The sequence below is a fragment of the Rhinatrema bivittatum genome, chromosome 4, assembly GCF_901001135.1.
Source record: "Rhinatrema bivittatum chromosome 4, aRhiBiv1.1, whole genome shotgun sequence".
Taxonomy (NCBI): domain Eukaryota; kingdom Metazoa; phylum Chordata; class Amphibia; order Gymnophiona; family Rhinatrematidae; genus Rhinatrema; species Rhinatrema bivittatum.
In genome coordinates, this window is record NC_042618.1 from 206,973,657 (window position 1) to 206,996,848 (window position 23,192).

Below are 23,192 nucleotides of genomic sequence, written 5' to 3' on the forward strand. Positions count from 1 at the left end.
GGGTCTCCACAAACACCTCCTGCACGGGACGGGAGAACTCCAGAGCGTATCCATCTCTGATCACCTCCCCAGCGGTCTGAGGTAATCCTTGCCCACTCCGTATAAAAGTTGGATAATCTGCCTCCGACAGCTTCAAAGACGGAATGGGGACTCGTGGCTTCATTGGGAGGTCTTACTGCCTCCTGTCCCGAGATGACTCTAGTCCCGATCGGGGCGACCACCACCTTGAAAGGACTGCTGGCGACCTGGAGCCTGTTTGGGCGTGGACGACAAGGAATACCTGCCAGATCGAAAACAGCGTGAATCTCGAAAACGAGTCCTAGAAGGAAAAATCTTCCTGGTGGACCTCCTATCTTCCGGCAACTTATTGCCCTTGGATTCTCTGAGCAGTTGCACCAACTGAGCAAGTTCCTCCTTGAACAGGAGTTTACTCTGGAATGGGAGGTTACACAGCTGAGATTCAGAGGACAAATCTGCTGACCAATTGCGCAGCCAAAGCAGGTGACGAGCCGCCACCACAGAAATCATGCTTCGCACCAGGTCGTAAAGCGCATCTGCCACATATGCAATGCCCGCCTCCAAACAGGCACCCTCCAAGACGGCAGTACCACCGGCAGCTGAACTGGCGTTAGAGTCTTGAACCCAACACAGACACGCCCTCTGTCTTAGGCTAGCGCAAATCGCTGCCCGAAGACTCAAAGCTGACACTTCAAAGACTCGCTTTAACTGGATCTCCAGCTTGTGGTCCTGCCTGTCTTTCAAGGCAGCAGCCCCCGCCGCCGGAATAGTGGTCTTCTTAGTCACTGCCGATACCGCCGCATCCACCTTCAGAATCTTCAGCTCCAAAACATCCGCTGAAAGAGGGTACAGCTTTGCCATAGCTCTGCCTACCTTCAGTCCAGAGTCCGGAGAATCCCATTCGCAGGTCATCAGCTTGTGGACCTTCTTAGGCAGCGGGAAAGACGTGGTTGGCCCACGTATGCCATCGAGAACCGGATTAACTCGAATACCTGGGGACTAAGTGGCCACAATTCATCTCGCTTAAAAAGACGAACCACATGGGGATCATCGCCCTCCGCGGACGGTAGATCATCCACATCCGTGTCCGCCGGAACGATGTCCCCCAGATTAGGACTCTGAGGCAGACGCCAGGGCTAGACCCTGTTGGCTTCTGGGAACCATCATCTATCCCGCTAGAGAGCTGTTCCGTGGGTCAACGTCTCTTCACATATTGTTCCACGAGAACAAGCAGCTGGCCGGACTTCTTAAGCACCTCCTGCTTCCTGGCAAGGAAAGCCTGGTGCCTGAGGAAGATAAACTCAAGGGAAACCCCATCCAGGTCCCCCTCCCTCTCCAAGGGGTCAAGCTCATCCGCTTCAGCTGCCCTCACAGAGACATCCTCCCCCATGGGTGCCAAAACAGGAGGGGATCCCCCCCGAGCAACTCGTGGCGAAAGGCACCTCCCCCATGGGGAAGGGACACCGGCCCCGATGATTCCTCCATCCCAGCGCGCAGTCCGGGCAGATGGAGGCCTCCAATGACTGTCCGTGTGCCCCACACGAGCGACAGGCAGCTGATTTGGAGCGGGGCCTCAATCACCGGGCAGCCACGCGGTGATAAGGCTGAGAGAGGAGAATGGAGGCCAGGATTGACGCCACCAGCGAAGGAAAAACAAATTCTACAAGGACCGCGCCACCGCACGGTCTCTAGGCTGAGCGGGGGGAAGGGCCGAACGCCAAAAGCGCGCGTTGCCGGCTGAGTGAAGAAAAAACAGCAGGCCTGCCTGTTACCGCCCCGCCATTTTGCTGTTCGCGCCGAGCTACGCCAACAGCAAGGTAAAATAAATATCACTCACCCCCTCCCTCCTGAAGCCACCTGGAGCCCTGGAGGCTGAGGGATATCCAAAGAAAGGAAGCTGGCACACTCCCTGACCAGCCGCAAGGACAGCCCCCCTGCAACAGATTCCTTACTTACCTCAGCCGGACTGAAAGCAGAAAGCAAACCCGGTTTTTTTTTGTTTGTTTGTTTTTTTTTACAGAAAATTTTACTGAGTCCAAAGTGCAGGGGTCAAGGGAGCAGCTTCAACGCAGCCTCGGGGGTGAGAGCCAGGAGCCCCTGAACTGCACCACCCGAGTGGATGCAGGCAAGACACAGACAGGGGTGTCCAACCCCCCGGACGCCCGGCTTCAACTGAGGGATGGCTCACGAAGCTGCCTAACACTTCAGGAAGCAACCCGACTGAAAAAAAAAACCGCAAGCTAAACTAACAAAAAACCTAACTAAGACTGCAGGTTCATCTCTACCTGCTGGAGTCAGAGAAATACTGAGGGACTGCAGGTGGCACTCTCAGTTATGTAGCAGTGCCCAAAGTTCTAATTGTTCTCTGACTCCACCTGCTGGTAGGGATACACAACCCACTTCTCTGGACTGATCCTTGTTCGTATAGGGAAACCACCTATATATCATCTTAAGGCAGGTCTCTTGTAAACGGGCTGAGATAGAGCTGCGTCAGGCTTGCAAAAAAATTTCCCCCCAGGTTTTGTTACCCAGTGATTTACCCAAATCAGATTCCCATTGAACGACGAACCTGCATGGTTCAGTTGGAATCGGAATTAACAATTGATATAATTTAGAAAGAGCTCCCTTGAGTCCATCACTATGATGAAGATATGACTCCAACATTGACCGGCCCGGTCGTAACTACTGGGCATGTTGCAAGCTTCGCACAAAGTGAGATACCTGTGCATAAGCTAAAAAAATCTCGGTGGTCAAGGTGATAAGTTTCAAAGAAGTCGACCCTGGGAATGAGATTACCCTGAGTTAGCAATTGCCCAATGGAAGTAAGTCCCTCCGCTCTCCACGCAGCCGTTGAGTTTGATATCCCATAACAGGCTGGTTCGTGGTCAAAATAGAGGACTGATAATAATATTGATATTTCCCAACCAGTCGTTGTCTATGGTTTGCCCATGTACGTAATGTGACATTCAGCAACCAAGGAATTTTACGAACTGGGCGCCAAGTGACACGAGGTTGTCACATCATAGCAGTCAGTTCCATAGGTCCCACGATAAACTGCTCAATTTGAACCCATTGCTTCTGAGCTTTGAGGCGATGAAAATCTATCATAGCCCGCAACTGTGAAGCACCATAATACCAGGTAAGATTTGGTACCGCCATTCCACCCAGGGACTTTGGTAAATAAAGCACCTGTCTGGCTATTCTCGGGGGGTCTCCGCCTCCAAATGAAATCGAAAAAATTTTTCTGCCAGGTTCGTAAGATAGATGAGGGAATAAATATCGGCAGTGAGGAAAATAAATACAAAAATTTAGGAAATACTGACATTTTAATGATAGCTATCCGGCCTAGCCAGGAGAAGGCTTCCTTGCTCCATCTGCTCAGGTCTACGGTAATCTTGGTAAGAAGTGGTGTGTACAGCCATCCCCAAGCTAGGGTAAAGGCCAATAATGGGTACGGGCAGGCATTTGACATAAGTTGTGGCACTAGACAAAGGAGTCCTCTATCGCCTTTGCTCTTTGCCCTGTTCTTAGGACCCCTAACATCCAAAATTCGATTAGCCTCAGATATTAAGGGAGTTTCAATGGGTACAAGGCAATATAAACTATCCTTATTTGCGGACGATGTTCTCCTTATATTAACTGACCCAGTTAAATCCCTTACTATAAAAAATTTGCACATACTTTAGCAGAGCCGCTTGCCCAATATTTCAATAGTCTTCGTGAAGCTGGGATGATTGGGGCATGGTTAAAAGAGGAGGTGAAAGAAGCTATTTTAGCCAAAAGATCTTCATTCAAAAATTGGAAGAAGGATCCAACAGAAGAAAGTAGGATAATGCATAAACGTTGGCAAGTTAAATGTAAGACATTGATAAGACAGGCTAAGAAAATTTGAAAAGAAGTTGGCCGTAGAGGCAAAAAACTCACAGTAAAAACTTTTTTAAATATATCCAAAGCAGAAAGCCTGTGAGGGAGTCAGTTGGACCGTTAGATTATCGAGGGGTTAAAGGGGCACTTAGAGAAGATAAGGCCATTGCGGAAAGATTAAATGATTTCTTTGCTTCGGTGTTTACAGAAGAGGATGTTGGGGAGGTACCCGTACTGGAGAAGGTTTTCATGGGTAATGATTCAGAGGGACTGAATCAAATCACAGTGAACCTAGAAGATGTGGTAGACCTGATTGACAAACTGAAGAGTAGTAAATCACCTGGACCGGATGGTATACACCCCAGAGTTCTGAAGGAACTAAAAAGTGAAATTTCAGACCTATTAGTAAAAATTTGTAACCTATCATTAAAATCATCCATTTTACCTGAAGACTGGAGGATAGCAAATGTAACCCCAATATTTAAAAAGGGCTCCAGGGGCGATCCGGGAAACTACAGACCGGTTAGCCTGACTTCAGTGCCAGGAAAAATAGTGGAAGGTGTTCTAAACATCAAAATCACAGAACATATAGAAAGACCTGGTTTAATGGAACAAAGTCAGCATGGCTTTACCCAAGGCAAGTCTTGCCTCACAAATCTGCTTCACTTTTTTGAAGGAGTTAATAAACATGTGGATAAAGGTGAACCAGTAGATGTAGTATACTTGGATTTTCAGAAGGCATTTGACAAAGTTCCTCATGAGAGGCTTCTAGGAAAAGTAAATAGTCATGGGATAGGTGGCGATGTCCTTTCGTGGACTGCAAACTGGCTAAAAGACAGGAAACAGAGAGTAGGATTAAATGGACAATTTTCTCAGTGGAAGGGAGTGGACAGTGGAGTGCCTCAGGGATCTCTATTGGGATCCTTACTTTTCAATATATTTATAAATGATCTGGAAAGAAATACGACAAGTGAGATAATCAAATTTGCAGATGATACAAAATTGTTCAGAGTAGTTAAATCACAAGCAGATTATGATAAATTGCAGGAAGACCTTGTGAGACTGGAAAATTGGGCATCAAAGTGGCAGATGAAATTTAATGTGGATAAGTGCAAGGTGATGCATATAGGGAAAAATAACCCATGCTATAGTTATACAATGTTAGGTTCCATATTAGGTGTTACTACCCAAGAAAGAGATCTAGGCGTCATAGTGGATAACACATTGAAATTGTCTGTTCAGTGTGCTGCGGCAGTCAAAAAAGCAAACAGAATGTTGGGAATTATTAGAAAGGGAATGGTGAATAAAACAGAAAATGTCATAATGCCTCTGTATCGCTCCATGGTGAGACCACACCTTAAATACTGTGTACAATTCTGGTCGCCGCATCTCAAAAAAGATATAATTGCGATGGAGAAGGTACAGAAAAGGGCTACCAAAATGATAAGGGGAATGGAACAGCTCCCCTATGTGGAAAGACTAAAGAGGTTAGGACTTTTCAGCCTGGAGAAGAGACGACTGAAGGGGGATATGATAGAGGTGTTTCAAATCATGAGAGGTCTAGAACGGGTAGATGTGAATCGGTTATTTACTTTTTCAGATAATAGAAATACTAGGGGGCACTCCATGAAGTTAGCGCGTGGCACATTTAAAACTAATCAGAGAAAGTTCTTTTTTACTCAACGCACAATTAAACTCTGGAATTTGTTGCCAGAGGATGTGGTTAGTGCAGTTAGTATAGCTGTGTTTAAAAAAGGATTGGATAAGTTCTTGGAGGAGAAGTCCATTAGCTGCTATTAATTAAGTTGACTTAGAAAATAGCCACTGCTATTACTAGCAACGGTAACATGGAATAGACTTAGTTTTTGGGTACTTGCCAGGTTCTTATGGCCTGGATTGGCCACTGTTGGAAACAGGATGCTGTACTTGATGGACCCTTGGTCTGACCCAGTATGGCATGTTCTTATGTTCTAATCTTTAGTGACTTAATAACAGATAATACTTCGCCAGCAGTGATCGGTGATTCGAGAGCTAGGCATTGTTCAGGTGTGAGACTTGGTAGAGTGACCGACTGTAAATAGTCCTTTATTTGGGGAGATTGGATATTCTCTTCCATGCTATAAAGCTTCTGATAAAAGAGTGAGAAGGCCTCACGGATTCCCTGAGAATCAGTTATCATGGTTCCAGTGGGACCTTTGATCTTGGAAACGTTGTTCTGGGAAATCCAAGCACGTAGTTGTCTAGCAAGAAGACGCCCCGCTTTATCCCCCCCCTCATAATATGTTTGCTTAGTAAGTTCCAGGGTATGGAGTATTAGTGTATTATCCAATTGATTGAGTTCAGATTTATGTGCTAAAAGCTTATTATAGCAACGACTGGATTGGGTTCTCATATGCTCCTTGGTTAATTGATTCATCTTGGCAAGCAATGCCGCTCTTAGTTGGTTTTGTTGGCGTTTGCATGCTGTGGCCCTGGAAATGAGTAATCCCCCTCACTACGGCCTTGGAACAATTCCACAGGTTACTGGGTGAAATTGAGGGATTAGTGTTTAATAAGAAATACTCTTGTATCTGAGTATCTAATGTGTGAGTAAACTGGTCATCCTGTAAGAGGGACTCATTTAACTTCCAGAAACTGTCACTGAAATCCCTTACTCCCATCTCAACCTCCAAGCTTACTGGTGCATGATCGGACCATGTGTTAGCTTCGATGTCGACTCTATGGACCTGATTACATAATAGTTTATCAACCAGCAGGTAGTCGATACAGGAATAGCTAGAGTGAGGAGCTGAATAAAAAGTATAAGTACGGGATTGAGGGTACCAGATCCTCCATACGTCAACCAGCTGCCAGTCATCCATAATACCTTTCAGCTTAAGACGACTATGTTTGGCTGTGGAAGCCTGACCACTGGAAGTATCCATAGCTTAGCATAGTGTAATATTAAAATTGCCCCCCATAATTAGAGCTCCTTCTGCATATTTTAGCAGGGTGCTCTGAAGTTCCTGCAAAAAAGCTTCCTGATCCCGGTTTGGGGCGTATATAGAAATCAAGGTGTATATTTGGGATCCTATTTGGATTTTTAGCAGGGCATATCTGTCTGAAGGGTCCAGAATTTGAACGAAGAGATCAAATACTAACTGGGCAGATATGAGAATGCCCATACCTGCATATTTATTAGCGTTCCCGCTGGTAGCCAAGAAGACATGTGGATATTCCTTACGAGCTAAAAGATGATGATGTTTACGTTTCAGGTGGATTTCCTGAATAAAAGCAACATCAGCTTTAAGCTTCATTAGTTCCCTTCTGAGGAGAAAGCGCTTCCTATAGGTGTTAAGGCCTTTTACATTAAGAGAAATGATTTTAACCATATTTCTTAGTAAAGAGAGATAGTCTTTCAAGTGATACTTCCATGATGGGCTCAGTACCTGAGGCTAATATCTTTATCCAGACATGTGCATATATCATAACATATAAAGTAAGAACAAAAATCTCATGAATCTGAGAAAATAAAAAACAAACAATGTGAACTCCGCCAGCCCTTATACCCAACTAAAGAAGGATTTGCCATCCCTACGTGAATCTAAATTCTGGGGGTCCCTGAGGCACATCACTACTGACCGTAGTCTACCCGCTTCCCCTCTCCGTTGAGATAAGATAAAAATAGGCATGAAAAACATTTTTCATTCTTAAGCAAATTCTGAAAGTATAACTCGCTGCCCACTAGAGCAGATCATGACTGCTAAGGTCTTACACACTGTCCCGATCCCAGTGAGAACTTGAGTTATTGGCTTGGCGCCAAGAAATCAGCCCTCGTCAGCGTGCAGCTCTCCGATTTGGGACCGTTGTCTGCTAGTCGTCCTCTCCCGAGGCCTGGCCGATGACATCTTGGGGTCGCATCGGGAGGAATCGCTGATGTCGGTTTGACCTGTGTAGCAAAGGTGGCCTTGATTCCTGGCTGTTGAAAACAGTCCACAGCATCCGCCAAGGTTTTCACCCAATAAGAGATACCTTTTCGTTGAAAGATGAGAGCAAAAGGGAAAGCCCATCTATATCAGATCTCCGCATTCCTTAGAGCTATAGTCATGTCACGCAATTTAAATCTTTTTTGTAGCGTTGAAGGGGCCAGGTCATTGTATAGTGAGACATGAAGGTCCTGCCAGCGCCATTCAGGATTTAAACACACAGCCTTGATGACTTCTTCCTTGACTTTGAAATGATGGAATTTTACAATTATGTCCCGCGGTTGATTATCTCTTCTAGGTCCCAACGCAAGATGGGGTCTTTCCAAATCATTCTTGATTTCTTCCATGTTGTTCTCCGAAGCTGTAGCGCGGCAGTTAGCAGATGCTTACACATTGAGGTTACAGTTAGCATGCAGTCCTGAAATTGCTTGGTCTCCGGTACACCCCGGATCCGGAGGTTCGTACACCTCGAGCGGTTTTCAATATCCTCAACCTTGTCAGCGAGGGCTTCTAGCTCCAAAGTAAATTTTTTATTTTGATAAATTAAGGTTTCCACCAAATGGCTCTGATTGTTGGCCCGTAAGTCTAGTTCATCCACCCGGTGCCCCATAGAATTGATATCTTCTTTCATTTCGGTGATAGACACCATCAATTCTGCTTTGTGGGACTTAAGATCCTCCCGAAGTACCATAAATCAGTGCTGAATTTCAGACCGAGTCGGAAGGTCCGGGTATAAGCCCTACGAATTCTGGTCGGGCATGCCTGCAGGAAGTTCGTTCAGACCCGCCATGGTGTCCGCGTGGTCCGTAGGCTTTAAGGCCTGATAGTCTCCAGCCTGTAGCAGCTCCTCAGCATTTTTACTAAAAGAGAACTGCTTTAAATCGGTTGTTCGCTTACGGGAAGTCATCTGAGCAATTCCAGTGGTAAGGTCTTGCAAACCTAGTGTAATCAGGATCGAATTTGCTGCCAAATTTGCCTATATAGCTGTGAGGGATCGCGGAGAGGGCAGATCAGGCGGCCATATTGCAGCGTGGCTCAACAGCACCCACTCATGATTGTATTTTTTATATAGAACAATGGCATATAAAATAAATAAATCCTGGAAGATGTCCTAATCAGGTCATACAAGGCATCTACTCCATATGCCACAGCCACTTTCAATTGCTTGGCCTTCTGCGTTGCTGCCTTCGACGTAGCATGAATCTCCTGTAATTGCTGGACCCAATGCAAACATGCCCTCTGCATAAAACTGCTGCCCTTATGCCCAGGGCTGAGACTTCAAAGATTCTCTTGAGGTGAAGCTCCAACTTGCGATTCTGCACATCCCTTCAAGCAGCGGACCCTGTTACCAAGATAGTGGTCTTCAACGAGCAACAAGATGCTTCACCCTGATTCGGGTAATCATAAGAGTATGCCTCATATGAATTCCTTCACAAAATGGAATACACAAATACCACATAAGATAGCAAACTATTCTCATAGGATCTCCTATAGTACTATCACTCCATTATCAGGTGTCCATAAATACCAACATATTGCACGAACATCGCAAACGATGAAAAAGATATTTTACAGAAATTACGGCTAATTCACCGACTTCACAAGTGTCTTGAGTATTCCAGTGTCTCAATGTTAATTCACCATCCCAAACTGACGTACTCCATGGGCATACTCTTATGATTACCTGAATCAGGGTGAAGCATCTTGTTGCTCGTTGAAATTGATAATTAAGAACATAGTCGTTTCAGTGGTTGGAGAAGTTAAAATGGTGAAACAAGTAGTATGATCAATTTGATCTTGTTGAAGTGATCTTATTGAAGATTCCAATTATTGAAGATTATTCCATCTTAAGTCAGTCCCTGAGGAAGCCCTCAGGATAAGAGGGTGAAACAAAGATCTTTGTTGGACTCGTCTTTTGAATATTTCGTGCCTTTTGGGATAAGGTTTTGAATATCATGTGCTTTTTGGATAAATTTATGTAGGATTCGTTTCATGGATGACATATTTGAACTGATTATGAATTATTAACTCATATTGCTTTAAACGTTATAAAAATGATGATAAGTCTGAAATGTGCATCTACTTGGTTTTAAGTGAAATGTGTGTTGAATGTATGAGGGTGTGTGTGTGAGCTAGATAGATTTTAATTGTCTAGATAGGTGTCTAATATGCGGTGGCATAAATAAAATGTTGAAAAAACAATTATAAAAAATAAGCTCTTCTTTTGTGTGTGATTGATCTACTGTGTTAAAGAAGATTTGTGTTATACCGACTTGTCTGAAAAGTGGCAGAATTGTTTTCCAGGCCATTCTCCAACAAATTAAACCCCAATATTATCTTTGGTCCAGAATGAGGTGAGAGTTACCAGAAGTGGGAGAGATAGCCATCTAATTTGATGGCCCAGTCATGATTACCTTAAGCCAGGCCTCGGAAACAGTCTTCTGAAACCTGACCGCTGACTTAATCACATCCAGGAGGAGAGTTATACAGTTCTGGGCTGTGCTGCTCTGGTTAACGGAGGAACTGCAAAGGTCAGATAAGAAAAGAAATGCCCTGAATGCTACCATGATATCACAATTGCACTCTGTGGGAGGAAAGGACATCACCTCTTCCGCCATTTTGGGCATTCTATCCTCTATCCTACCAAAACATTCAATTTTTATTTTTAAGTGGATACAATACATACAAACTAGCTTAGGAGATCTGACCAATAATTGAAAAAAATAAGGGCTGTCTCAAAGTGAAAATAAGAAATTACTACTTACATGATATTTCCTTTTCTTTAGGATAGTCAGATGAATTCAGAACCAGTGAGTTATGCACCTCTACCAGCAGATGGAGATTGAGAAAAGCTGACACCACTTTATATATACCCCTGCAGTGACATCAGCCTGCCAGTATTCTCTTCAAAAGCCAACTGTGGACAAACTAGCCAAAACTTGATTAATAACAAATAACCATTTCAGTACTCAGCCGACAGGAAACACTGAGCTCAGACAAAGAATACATCAACACTAGTCTAGGGACTGGACTAACTTACTAATAACCCCTGGAACATGTAGCCACACAGGAGGACCATAGCACAATCATTCGGCAGCCAAGGGCAGGAAGCTGGATTTGACTAGCCTAAAGAAAATGAAATTAGCAGGTAAGTAGTAATTTCTCATTTCTTGGTGTCTAGTCAGATGAATCCAGAACCAGTGGGATGTACCCAAGCTACTCCCGAATAGGGCAGGAGTCTGCCCGCGATCCAGTCAAAACCACACATGCAAAGGCTGCATCCTCTTGGGCCTGCACATCCAGACGATAATACCTGGAAAAAGTGCATAAGGAAGACCACTTCGCAGCTGGGAAAATGTCAACGGGAGACAACAATCTAACTTCTGCTCATGATACTGCCTGAGCCCTAGTGGAATGAGCCCTAACCTTATTTATTTTATTTATTTATTTATAACTTTTCTATACCGAAGTTCAAATAACAGAGTTAATTATCACTCCGGTTTACATTGCAACCATAAAAACAGTGACAAAGTTGTCTTACATAGAATAGGGGGAGAGAAAAACTTGGATACAGCTTAAGCATGGGGAGTAACGTGTCAAAACTGGTAAGAACTGATAATGTTGAGATTACTTACCTGATAATCTCGTTTTCCTTAGTGTAGACAGATGGACTCAGAAAAAGTGGGTATAGTGTGCTCGTGCTAGCAGTTGGAGACGGATCTGACGTCAGCACGGGTACATATACCCCCACAGGAAGTGAAGCCATTCAGTAATCTTCCTTGCAAAAGCTGTTATAGATGTATGTGTACTGACGATCAATAAATTAGTGAAACAGGATTCCCCTGACTGATTGATAGTAGCTGGAGACCGCCAGCGTTCCCAACCAGAAGGCATCGACACCTGGCAAAGGGGACGCTCTTATGTAAGAAAATGACATGGCCTACCTTGAATCGGTGAAACCCATGTATACCGGCAGCCGGGCGGGATGCTGAGTCCATCTGTCTACACTAAGGAAAACGAGATTATCAGGTAAGTAATCTCAACATTTCCTAGCGTGTAGCCAGATGGACTCAGAACAAGTGGGATGTACAAAAGCTACTCCCGAAGTGGGCGGGAGGCTGCCTGAGGACCGCGTAGGACCGCCCTCGCAAATGCTGTGTCTTCCCTGGCCTGGACATCCAGACGATAAAACCTGGAGAAGGTATGGAGGGAGGACCATGTCGCCGCTTTACATATTTCTGCGGGTAACAGCATCCTAGATTCTGCCCAAGATGCTGCTTGGGCTCTGGTAGAATGAGCCTTGACTTGTAGAGGTGGTGACTTCCCGGCCTCTACGTAAGCCGCTCTGATAACTTCTTTAATCCAGCGGACGATGGTGGACCGAGAGGCCACTTCTCCTTGTTTCTTCCCGCTGTGAAGGACGAACAGATGGTCCGTCTTTCATACTGCTTCTGTCATTTCCAGATATCTGGGCAGCAATCTGCCGATGTCGAGATGGCATAGCAAACGCCCTTCTTCTGATTTCTTCAAACCCGCCGTGGTTGGCAAGGATATGGTTTGGTTGAGGTGAAATTGTGAGACTACCTTAGGCAAGAAGGAGGAAACCGTGTGAAGATGGATAGCCTCTGGAATGATTCTGAGAAAGGAATCCCGGCAGGACAGCGCTTGTAGTTCCGAAATGCGGCGTGCTGAACACACTGCCAGCAGGAACACCATCTTCAAAGTGAGAGAACAGAGAGACAGGCCCCGAAGGGGTCTGAAGGTGGATCCCGCGAGGAAATCCAAAACTATGTTGAGGTTCCACAGGGGCACTGGCCACTTCAGTGGCGGACGAATGTGCTTGACTCCTTTCAGGAAGCGGGAAACATCTGGGTGCGTGGCAATAGTCTTGCCATCCCTCCGGGGACCGTAGCAAGACAGCGCAGCCACTTGGACCTTAATGGAGCTGAGGGAGAGACCCTTCTGAAGCCCATCCTGCAGGAAATCCAAAACAATAGGGATTGTGGTCGCATGTGGATTGGTGCCATGAGTGTCGCACCAGGCTTCAAACACTCTCCAGATCCTTACGTAGGTGAGGGATGTGGAAAACTTGCGAGCTCGGAGGAGTGTATCTATCACCGGCTCCAAGTAACCTCTTTTCTTCAGCCTAGACCTCTCAATGGCCAGACCGTAAGAGAGAATTGAGCCGGATCCTCGTGGAGGATGGGACCTTGACGTAGCAGGTCCCTGAGAGGAGGCAGGGGAAGGGGCTCCCCTGCCAGTAGTCTTCTCATGTCCGCATACCAGGGTCTTCTTGGCCAGTCTGGTGCCACTAGAAGAACTAGGCCCTTGTGATTCTGAATCTTGTATATAAGGGCGCCCAGCAGGGGCCACAGAGGAAAGGCGTATAGCAGAGTCCCTGGAGGCCATGGCTGAACCAGGGCATCGATCCTGTGAGAGAATGGATCTCGGTTGCGGCTGAAGTATCTGGGTACTTGAGCATTGGACCTGTCCGCTAGTAGGTCCATGGCCGGAATCCCCCACTGATCCACAATCATCTGGAAGGCTGTGGGGGACAGCTGCCATTCTCCCGGATTTAGGCTTTCCCTGCTGAGGAAGTCTGCCGCGGTGTTGTCCCTTCCGGCAATGTGGACGGCGGAGATGTCCTGGAGATTCGCCTCTGCCCAAGCCATCAGCGGGGCTATCTCTAGGGACACCTGTCGGCTTCTGGTTCCGCCCTGACGGTTGATGTATGCCACCGTGGTGGCGTTGTCGGACATCACTCTGACTGCCCTGTTCCGCAGTCTGTGAGCAAATTGCAGGCAGGCTAACCGCACTGCCCGTGCTTCTAGACGGTTGATGTTCCACCCTGACTCTTCTCTGTTCCACCGCCCTTGGGCGGTGAGTTCTTTGCAGCGTGCTCCCCATCCGCTCAGGCTGGCATCTGTGGTGAGCAGAATCCACGTGGGGGAGGACATCTTGGACCCCCTGCTCGTGTGGTTGGACTGCAACCACCACCGTAGCTGGGTCCGCACTCTGGCTGGTAGAGGTAGATGCACGGAGTAATTCCGGAAGCGGGGGCTCCATCGAGAGAGCAGGGAGCGTTGTAGAGGTCTCATATGGGCTCTTGCCCAGGGTACCACTTCCAGGGTGGATGCCATGAGACCGAGAACCTGCAGATAATCCCAAGCTATGGGCCGGCTGGCTCCCATCAAGGACCGTAGACGCGTCTGAAGTTTTAACCTTCTCTTGGTGGTGAGACTGACTTTGTCTGCCTGGGTGTCGAACTGGACTCCCAGGTATTCCAGTGATTGGGAAGGCTGTAGGCAACTCTTGTTTAGGTTGACTACCCATCCCAGGCTTTCCAGAAGAGCGATCACTCGGTTGGTTACCCGATGGCTCTCCTCTCGTGATTTCGCCCTGATCAGCCAATCGTCTAGGTAGGGATGGACAAGGATTCCTTCCCGTCGGAGCGCCACTGCCACCACTACGATCACCTTGGTGAAGGTCCAAGGCGCCGTGGCTAACCCGAAGGGCAAAGCCCGGAATTGGAAGTGTCGCCCAGAACCTTGAAGCGTAGGTAGCGCTGATGATCCTGATGGATCGGGATATGCAGGTAGGTTTCTGATAAGTCTAAGGCCTTGAGGAACTCCCCTGGCTGTACTGCGGTCTTGACTGAGCGCAGAGTTTCCATGCGAAACCTCAGGACCCTTAAGTATCGGTTGACTGACTTGAGGTCCAATACGGGCCGGAAAGTACCCTCTTTCTTGGGTACCATGAATAAATGGAATAATGCCCAGAATCCATTTCCCATGCAGGTACTGGGATTATGGCTTTCAAGGACAGGAGCCTCGCCAGGGTAGCTTCCAATGCTACCTTCTTGTGGATTGGACACGGGGATTCCACAAACCTGTCTGGAGGGATGTGATGGAAGTCCAGATAATACCCCTCTCGGATGATGGCGAGGACCCACTGGTCCGACGTAATCTCAACCCATCTGGGGTAGAAGAGGGTTAACCTGCCCCCTATGGCTCCGTCCCCCGGATGGATCAGCTGATTCTCATTGGGAGGCGCGGCCGGGACCTGAACCCGAGCCGGCTCCCCTCTTATGCCTCTTGGTCCGAAAGGACTGGTTCCTGGCCTGAGGACGAGGTGCCTGGTAGCGACTCCTATAGGGAGTGAAGCGTTGGGAGCTTCTACCTCTGGAGGGCCTCGGAAAGGCGCGCTGGTTCCTTTTGAACCTGTCTTCCGGCAGTCGAAGTACTGGAGAGGCGCCCCATGTGCTGGCCAGTTTATCAAGGTCGCTGCCGAACAGGAGAGAACCCCTAAAGGGCATTCTGGTGAGGCGTTGAAATGGAAGCGGTCTCTAGCCGTCGGGGTACCAGGTCCCCCGGGGTTCCTGGTTGTTCGAGACTGCCCGCTAGATCCGGGGTGGCCCCTGGGGAACTGTCGACAAACCTCGGTTGAGACTGGTCCTGGCCCGAGGCTCCCACGGCCTCCTCACATTGGGCACAAAGGGAGTCTGGCTCCTCGCTCTGCGTGGCTCTAAGCTGGCATGCTGAGCAGAGGCCGAGAGCTTTCACGCCGGAATCAGGAGGTGCCACCGCAGGAGACGCCGGGGCGTTTAAATGTTCCATCGCGGCGAATGCAGGGCGCCCAATAATATGCGGTCAGCAATATACGCTCAATAATGTACAATATGCGCTCAATAATATGCGGTCAGCAATATACGCTCAATAATATACAATATGCGCTCAATAATATACAATATGCGCTCAATAATATGCGGTCAGCAATATGCGCTCAATAATATACAATATGCGCTCAACAATATGCGGTCAGCATAATAAACAGGCGCCTATCATGGGCGCTCAATACCTGAACAAGGCCGACAAAATGGCGACCTCCATGGCGTGCCGCATGCAGGCAACGCCGCCGATCCTCGTACCTCGGAGACCAAAAATAAGAGATATACGCCTTACCTGATCCTCGGCGCTTCCCGGCTGGAACCCGGGCGGTCTCCGGCTGCGGGGGGAGAGGGGAAATACCTTCACCGCCGCGCTTGAGGAAAGGCACCCGCGGCCTCTAAGTCCACGCCGGGACCGAGGCGCCTCTCAGCCACGCCCGAGCCCTTCTCACTCGGGGGCTAGATCCCTGCCGCGATTCGGCCACCGGACCGAGGCGTAGACCTCCGAGGGATCGCAGAAATCACCCCGGGAAACTCAACTGGGGGAGGGACCCAAGGGTATCACCGCAGGAGTGCGGGGCTCGTTGTGCTGTAGAAATTTGGTAAGTAGAATATAGAGAGTAGAAAGTAGAAAGTAGTATTGGAAAACACACTCAGCGAGCGTGCAGGCTCTCCAAACTGCTTTGGAGACGGAAATTACTGAATGGCTTCACTTCCTGTGGGGGTATATGTACCCGTGCTGACGTCAGATCCATCTCCAACTGCTAGCACGAGCACACTATACCCACTTGTTCTGAGTCCATCTGGCTACACGCTAGGAAAGAGTTGGCTTTTTGGGGTAACAAGGTATTCCGAGGGAGGGGTAGGAATGAGGGATTGGAAGGGGGGTTGGAAGGTGGGGGGGAGGGTAGCGGAGGGTTACCATAGATTTAATGAAACTAATATACATATATTAAATAGCTTAGGTAGCGGAAGAAAAAGTGCTTAGGCATCTGAGCTTAGGAAGAGAAGGTCCGTGGAGGATGAGGTAAGGACGAGTGTTATGGGAAGGCTTGTCTGAATAGTAGCGTCTTAAGTCTCTTCTTGAATGTAATTGGGCATTGTTCCAGCCTAAGGTCCGGTGGGAGCAGGTTCCACTGTTTGGGGCCTGCGGTGGAATAGGCTCTTTTACTAAAGGAGGTTTTGAATGTAGGTGTTCTAAGAGTCCCTCTTTGCGCTAATCTCAGAGGATGGGTTGAAGTATGAAGTTGCAGGGGGGTCGATAGGTCCAGCGGAGAGATGTTAAGAATGGCTTTGTGGGTGATTACTAAAAGCTTGTAGAGGATTCTGAATTTGACTGGGAGCCAATGGAGCTTCTTAAGGATCGGTGTTATGTGATCCCTTTTGTTAGACTTTGTGAGTATCCTTGCAGTTGCATTCTGAAGCAACTGGAGAGGTTTAATGGAGTTGTCTGGAAGGCCTTGAAGAAGAGCATTGCAGTAATCGATTTTTGAAAAAATGATCTCTTGTAAGACAGACCTGAAATCTTGAAAATGAAGGAGGGGTCTTAGTCTTTTTAATACTTGAAGTTTGAAGTAGCACTCCTTTATTGTGTTGTTAATGAAACCTGTGAAGCTCAATTGAGTGTCCATGACTACCCCTAGGTTTCTGACTTTGGGAGAGATGGTTGGGAGCGTTGTAGGGGGTAGGTTGTTTAGAGAAAAATTACCATCCTGTGTGATTAAGAGGAATTCGGTCTTGTTTGTGTTGAGAATCAGGTTAAGATTTGAAAGGAGGTTATTAATGGAGCATAGATAGGTGTTCCAACGACGTAAAGTACTGTCCAGAGAATCTATTATCGGTAGGAGGATTTGGACGTCGTCTGCATACACATAATGTGTTAATTTGCGCTCGGAGAGGAGTTTACAAAGCGGGAGTAGATAGATGTTAAATAATGTTGGTGATAACGACGAGCCTTGAGGGACTCCGAGGGTGGAACTGAATGGAAAAGATTCTTTGCTGTTGATCTTGACTCTGTAATATCTGTTCTGGAGGAAGGATTTAAACCAGTTTAAGGCTGTGTTTTTGATGCCGATGTCGGTTAATCTGTCAATGAGACAGTCGTGGTTAACTGTGTCGAATGCGGCGGTTAAGTCCAGAAGGATGAGCAGGCAGGGCTGTTTTTTTTCAAGGTTCATGAGGATGTTGTCTGACAGTGATAATAGCAGAGATTCTGTGTTTCGGGATTTACGGAAACCAAGTGGTTTCCGTAAATCCCGGAGAGGATGTAAATTTTTCCGTAAATCCCGGGAGAGGATGTTGTTGATTTAAAGGAATTCTGAGAGCTGTTTGTTGACTATTCTTTCGAGGATCTTCGAAATGATAGGGAGATTTGCAATGGGGCGAAAATTAGCTGGGTTGTCTGTGGAGAGGTTGGGTTTTTTTAGTAGAGGTTTCAAGATGGCAAGTTTGAGAGGGTCAGGGACGTGACCCTGGGATAAGGAGGCATTAATGATCTGGGCGAAGGGCTTAGCGAAGTTTTTGGCAGATGCTATCAGTAAGTTGACTGGAATAGAGTCCAGTGGGTGAGCGGATGGCTTTAGTTTTTTTAATATGGATTTGATTTCTAAGGCTGATGTGGATTCAAAATTCTCTAAGATGTCTGCCCGTGGAGGTAGGACACCAGGTAGTTGTGTGTGGTTGGGGATGGGAGGCTGAGAGGTGGAGACCGGATGTGGTTGGCTTGTAACATTGTTATCTATGCGGGAGGCAAGTAAGTTGGGTATTTTGTTCATGAAAAAAGTAGCCAGCTCCGTGGCTTTGTAAGATGCTTTGTCATCTGGAATTTCTGATGTCGGTGGTTTGGTAAGGGATGATACCAAGGAGAAAAGGGCTTTAGGGTCAAAGATGAAATGGTGAATTTTCTGAGAATAGAAGTCTCTTTTAGCTTGCAGGATGACAATTCTGTATTGGTGCATGAGAGATTTAAAGGTTTGCAGGTTTGAAGGCAAAGGACTTTTGCGCCAGGTCTGTTCCATTTTTCTAAGATCGCGCTTCTTGGTTTTTAATTCAGGAGTGAACCAAGGTTTTTTGTTGGCTTTGTTGGAGTTGATAATTTTGGTTGTGAGGGGGCAGGTCTTGTCCGCCACTATGTTTGAGATTTTGATCCAAGAGGCTAAAGCTGAGTTAGCGTCTGTAAGGTCAAGTTGGTTTAGTTCCGGTGGGAGTTGGGAGATTAGTGTTTCCTGGTTACAGAGTTTTCTGAATTGGACTGTGGTTTTCTGTGTTGCTGAGTGGTTTGGATGTTGGTATAGTAAGGTGGTGGAGATTAGCTTGTGGTCAGACCAAGGGATTGGTTGGCAGACAATGTGTGAAGATTGGGTTAAGCCTTGGTTGATGAAAATAAGATCCAGGGTATGTCCTGCTTTATGAGTGGGTTCATGAATGAGTTGATTGAAGCCCATGCAGAGGAGGGTGTTAAGGAAGGATTCGCAGTTAGGGGACCGAGGGTTGGCATCTACATGAAGGTTAAAGTCTCCTAGAAGAATGGCTGGCGAATCGGTGTTGATATGTTTAGCTATCATTTCAATTAAAGGAGATGGGTCAGAATCAAGGAGTCCTGTGGGGGCGTAAGTAAGTCCAATTTGTAGATGGGGAGATTTGAAGACTGAGAATTCAAGAGCCTGTTGTGAGGTCGCCACATGGAGCGACAATCGAAAAACCTTTTTAGCTGCAAGAAGCAGTCCTCCTCCTCTTTTCTTCACTTTAGGGATGGAGAAGAAGTCGAAGGATTGATGGGGGAGTTGATTGAGGAGAGCCGTATCCTCTGGTTTTAGCCAAGTTTCTGTGATGGCGCACAGATCTGGCTGCTCATCAGTGAGGTAGTCATATAAGAGGTGTGGGGGTTTTTTTGTTTGTTTTTTTAGAGTGATTGGGCATTCAAAAGGGTTAAGGAGAATAAGGTGAGACCCAGTAGTTGGTTTAGAGGAGAAAGCATAATGGGAATGAGTCTTTTTTGTTGTTGTTGCTGCTGGTGGCGAGGTGTTTGACCAAGTGTAGTGGCGGCGTTTCTCCTGTAGTTGTGGATGATTGGAATGGCCGAGAAGAGCATGCCTGTGCAGCTGCCTATTTGAGGTGCGGGGATAATTGGACAGTGGAGATTCCAGGCGCTCTGAGTGAGATAGTTGAACTGTGGTTGCGGACAGCGAGTAAGGGAGAGGGGTCTCCGGTAATAGTTGAGTCTGAGTGTAAGCAGTGTCTTGCTTCAGGGGCTGTACGAAGGGGCGTACAAAGGCGCGACGCCGGGAGTTAGAGCCTGAGATTTAAAGGGCTCTCACTGGCTTCCTCTGCCTTGCTGGTCATCACTTCCTTATTCTGCACTTTCAAATTTGGCGCGGTTCAGGGTTTCTGGCTCCTGGCTTCTGATAGGCCGGCTGGTACCCACGTGGTGGCGATTGTCGGGAGCGGCGAAAGGAGGGCCGGAGGAGCGCTGAATCTGGTTCGGTGCTCGGCGGGGCTTGAATCCCAAGACGGGGCGGCGCCGACTGGGTGAGGCTGGGGATCCCGAAGCGAGCTTCCGGGCGGTGAGCGGCAAAAAGGAGAGCCGGGAGTTAGAGGATGTAGAAGGATGTAAGTTGGACAAATGCAGGCCGAGGCGGGAGGAGTACAAGTATGTTGGTTGCGACTTGCGTGTAGCACTGCTGTGGTGGGGTAGTGTAGCGAAAGGAGGGCCTTTCGTCTGAATCCTCACAAAGGCTCACAAAGGGGCGCACTAAGGGGCAGGCCCCTTAGGTTGCGCTCCTTCGGGCGCGCAACGCCCCGGGGAGTGTCTGCAATTTTCCACAATGACACCTTCTGACTAGGCAACGGACACCTTCTGACTAGGCAACGGCTGTTCAGCAACCCACATATTAATCCATGATTACCTCCTTAATCCAGCGAGCTACTGTACCCCGCGAAGCTGGCTCGCCCTGTTTACTACCACCATGGAGGACAAACAGGTTTAGAAACTTCCAAATACCTCATGATATATCTCTTAACATGCAACGGTCGCAACAGGTGATATTCCTCCACATCTCTTTCTCTATCCAGAGACAGCAGAGAAATGGATTGATTCAAGTGAAATTCTGAGACCACTTTTGGCAAAAAGGAAGGAACAGTACGCAGCTGTATCACCCCTGGAGTCATTCGAAGGAACGGCTCCAAGCAAGACAAAGCCTGCAGCTCGGAAATTCAATCACAGAACAAATCACTACAAGAAACACCATTTTCAAGGTCAGTAACCGCAAGGAAAGGTTATGCATTGGTCTGAACACAGGGCTCGCTAAGAAATCCAAAACCAGATTAAGATTCCACAAGGACACCGATAACTGCAAGGGAGGACAAAGATGTTTCACTCCTTTCAAGAAACAGGCCACATCTGGATGAGCTGACAAGGGACCACCATCACCTGACCCCTGAAACAGGCAAGAGCCACTACTTTCACATTTAAGAAATTAAGGGCCAACCCTTAATTCCAGAGAGACTTTTCTGCACTCCAGCACCCTTGTGCTGTCAGTTCCTGACAGTGAGCTCTCCAACCCCAGAGGCTCGCATCTGTTGTGAGTACTAACCAGTCTGTTGATTTTAGGGAAACTCCCTTTCTTAAATGATCCACTTGTAACCACAACTGTAGTTAAGAGCAGACCAACAACGGCAGGCGGACCCGAATCAAATATTCCTGATAATATGTGCTCCAAAGAGACAGCAGGGAATGCTGAAGAGGACACATATGCGTCCTCGTCCACGACACCACTTTCAGGGTTGCTACCATCAAAACAAGTAGCTGCAGATAGGACCACACTGTCAGGTGTATAGTGTTTAAAAACAGACACATCTGCACCATCAACTTCTAAATAAGAGCTTCCAGCAGGAAAACCCTGCCCTGCTTCATGTCGAACCGAATACCAAGATACTCTAGTGATTGAGAAGGTTGAAGACTGCTCTTGGCCATATTCACCATCCAGCCGAGTTCCTGCAATAGGGAAATCACCTTGCAGGTCACCCGGCAGCTCTCTTCCACAGACTTGGCCCGAATCAGCCAGTTATCCAAATATGGGTGTACCAGGATCCCATTCTTTTCAAACTCTGCTACCACCACCACCACCATAAACCTTGGAAAAGGTTCTGGGTGCAGTGGCCAGACCAAAAGGCAGTGCCTGAAACTGATAATGGGCATCCCAAAACTGCAAATCACAGAAAACATTGGTACTCGAGTCTGTTAAGAATATGCAGGTACACTTCAGACATATCCAAGGTCAGAAATTCGCCTGACTGCACAGCCATTATCACTGAGCGCAATGCTTCCATGCAAAAATGAGTCACCCGCAAATGATTGTTGAATCCTTGAGGTCCAAGGTGGGACGAAAGGAACCCTCCTTCTTGAGCACAACAAAATAAATGGAATATCGACCCTTATCTTCTTGAGATGTAGGTACTGGACCCACAGCCCTCAGACTGAGGAGCCTTGACAATGTACTCTCCTTTGTCTGCTTCTTCTGTGAGGAGTGGCAGGGAGACACCATGAACATGTCCCGAGGAACACTGTGAAACTCCAGTACATATCCCTCTTGTATCACCTCCAGGACCCACTGGTCCAATGTGATTTCAACCCACCTTTGATAAAAGAGAGAGAAGCACCCCTTATCTCCTGTTCCCGGGGGTGGGTCAGCAAACCTTCATTAGGAGGCTTGGGAGGTTCCACTACCTGAGCCCATGCCCCATCTGAGCTGTCTGGGACGAAAGGACTGAGACGTACCAAAAGGTCAAGTTCTCTGAAAGGTCGCTCCTCCGTAGGATCGAAAATCCTTTGATCCCCTGGCACGACCCCTCATGCCAAAGGAGCACAGCGTTTGCTTCTTATCCTCCGGCAACCGAAGAACCGGGGATTTGTCCCTCTTACTAGCCAGTTTCTCCAACTTGCTCCCAAATAAGAGCGAGCCTTTAAAGGGCAATTTTGTAATGTTAGCCTTAGAGGCTGCATCAGCCGACCAATTCCTCAGCCATAACTGATGCCTGGCCGCTATTAGAAGCCATCTCTCTGGCTGAGGTGCGGACCAAATCACAGCCCACATCTGCCAAAAAGCTGCTACTGGCTCCATAACTGCCCTGAAATTCAATCCAGATTCATCAACCTCCTGAGAGAGAAGTAAACAATAGCGAACCAGCAGGGAACAAGAAGCAGCAATCTGCAAGGTCATCGCCACGGCTTCAAATGCTTGCTTAAGAATGGCCTCAATCCTCTTATCATGCACTTCATTCAAGACCGTTCCTCCCTCCACAGGGATAGTCGTCCGCTTGGAGACGGCACAGACAAGAGCATCAACTCGGAAAATACAAATGCTCTCTCACCACTGGATCTAGGGGATACATGCCTTCCAAAACCTGACCTCCTTTGAAATTAGCCTTCAGGGCGCCCCACTCAAGATAGGAAAATTGGTTCTTACCTGCTAATTTTCATTCCTGTAATACCACAGATCAGTTCAGACCAGAGGGTTGTGCATCCCTACCAGCAGATGGAGTCAGAGAGCAAAACCTTGGGCACTGCTACATATATGAGAGTGCCACCTGCAGTCCCTCAGTATTGGCCTGTACCCAAGCCCACGACAACAAACTAAGTAACTAAACTAATGGGTGAAGGGGTAGGAACCCAAACACAACAG

General features: G+C 47.4%; 1 protein-coding gene across 3 annotated transcripts in view; it reads right to left on the reverse strand.

Moving 5' to 3' along the window:
* Positions 1-23,192, reverse strand: part of FANCD2 (FA complementation group D2) — a 536,781-nt gene that overhangs the window by 384,570 nt on the left and 129,019 nt on the right. For all 3 annotated transcript variants that reach the window (XM_029599610.1, XM_029599611.1, XM_029599609.1), the window contains one exon: positions 10,262-10,370. In XM_029599610.1, coding sequence (XP_029455470.1) covers positions 10,262-10,370 — 109 coding nt within the window. The remainder of the gene's footprint in view (positions 1-10,261; positions 10,371-23,192) is intronic.